Raw genomic sequence first — 1,740 nt, forward strand, 5'->3', positions numbered from 1 at the left:
AACCCAGTAGGTAGTTGGGGGTTGAAGGCCCTTTAGTACTTCTGGAAATGGGGGTGCGGATATTAGGCGGTCGGGGTCGCGGGACTGGAAGACCAGGAAAGGACACGCCCGGCTGTGCAGACCACTAACAGACCCAGGAGGGGTGCCGGCTCCGCCCCCCGGCCGCGCGCTTGCGGAAGAGCTCTCGTACCCCCGGCAGCTTCTTGGCGGCGCCAAAGTAGCGGTACCTATTCACGGCGTCGGGAAGGCTCCAGGGAGCGGTCGCTCGGCCTTCGGGCGGCGGTAAAGTCAGCGGGTCGACCCTCTCCCCGGCACAACCTAAGGTAAGGGAAGGTACGGTGAACTTCTCCACACACACGCAAGGTGGTGGGGCGAGGGCCAGGCTAGTCAAACGCGACTCCACGTCTAGACGAGAGGAGCTGGCACGGCATTCAAAGTGTGGGTGAGCGGTGTGGTCGCAACCTCCTCCGCGTCGTCCTCGAATAACCGCGGCGCCGTCCGAAAGTGGTCCGCGCCTGACGCGCACGCGGTTTGGAGCGGGCGGTAAGGTCGAGCCGTGGGGCGGGGCGGGGCGGGGCTGGGGCGGGGGAGCGGTGGAGGGCGGCGGAGGAGGGGGGCGGCGGGCGGCGGGCGGCGGGCGTGGGGGCGGAGGGGGTGGTGGGGCGCGGGCGCCTCCTAGCTTTTTGATCTGGCGCTCCCAGTGCCCCTTCTCTCGGATGAGCTTGTTGATCGCGTCGTTGAGGTCACGCACGCGGTGCTCATCCAGCCCCTCGTTTTGGATGAGCGACACCTTCTTCGACAGCTCCTTGAGGATCTGGCCGCGGTAAACCTCGCAGTGCGACACGTCCTCGCACTCCGAGGCGAGGTACGGCCGCTTCGTCATGTCCACCCGGTTCGCGTCCCGCTTCGCCACCACGAAGCGGTTGAGCATCGCCTGCGCCTTCTCCTCATTGCGCGCCATCGGGCCTGCGGCGGCGGGCGCGCAGCGCGTCGATGGCGCGCACGGTGCGTTGGCGGCGCCGGCGCGGGCGCGGCGCGGCGCGCGGGTGCGGGTGCGGGTGCGGTGGCCCGCGGAGCGGGCGCTCCAGCCTGTTGCACGACGCGCGCTCTGCAGGCTCTTTTGGCGGAGCCCGAAAAAGAAAAGCAGAGTCACCAGCGCCAACATCATCCGTGGAGGACAAGTGTTCGAAGAGAGAGTGGACCTGAGCAACGATATGACTTGGCGGCAAATGATCTCGCAGTGGGCGTCAGAAGAGTCATCCTTGCGCGAGGAGAGCTCGATAGACTCGAGGGGCCAAAATATGCCTCGAGGAGGGCAGAGAGAGCTGCGACGAAAGGCGAGAGAAGAAGCGAGAGCAAGGGAGCGGCAGGCGCGAGGCGGCGGCGGCGTCGCAGGACGAGGCAGAGGAGGGCGACGCGAGAGAGGAGGAAGCGACACGGTCTCGACACGCTCGGTACGACGCCTGCGACCCGTCTTGGGTCAGGTGGCACGACGCTCATCGCGCCTACCAGCGCTGCCGTGCAGGTTGCCACGACGAGGTCGAGCACGCTTCTATACGCTCGCCGAGCCTTCCTTTCCATCCCATTAGGTAGCCTGGGAACGGTGGCGGTCAGAGGCAAAGCCTGCGAGGGGTGGTGGAACCACATGTCACGGCTACTGCCGGCTCGACCCACGATAGCCTCCGGAGGCTGACTTTGCGGCACCATCATCGGACAATGTCGACGAGTTGGTCGCTCTCG

The 1,740-nt window shown here is 66.7% G+C and overlaps 1 protein-coding gene across 1 annotated transcript; it reads right to left on the reverse strand.

Annotated features, from left to right (window-relative positions):
• Nucleotides 1-670: 670 nt before the first annotated feature.
• EMIHUDRAFT_50362 (hypothetical protein) lies at nt 671-961 on the reverse strand (the record flags this gene model as incomplete). The annotated part of the gene is made up of 1 exon (XM_005769013.1): nt 671-961. A coding segment is annotated over one exon (291 nt), but the record flags the coding sequence as incomplete, so codon positions are not given.
• Between the last annotated feature and the right edge of the window lie 779 nt (nt 962-1,740).

This window comes from Emiliania huxleyi, assembly GCF_000372725.1.
Source record: "Emiliania huxleyi CCMP1516 unplaced genomic scaffold EMIHUscaffold_4354, whole genome shotgun sequence".
NCBI lineage: Eukaryota > Haptophyta > Isochrysidales > Noelaerhabdaceae > Emiliania > Emiliania huxleyi.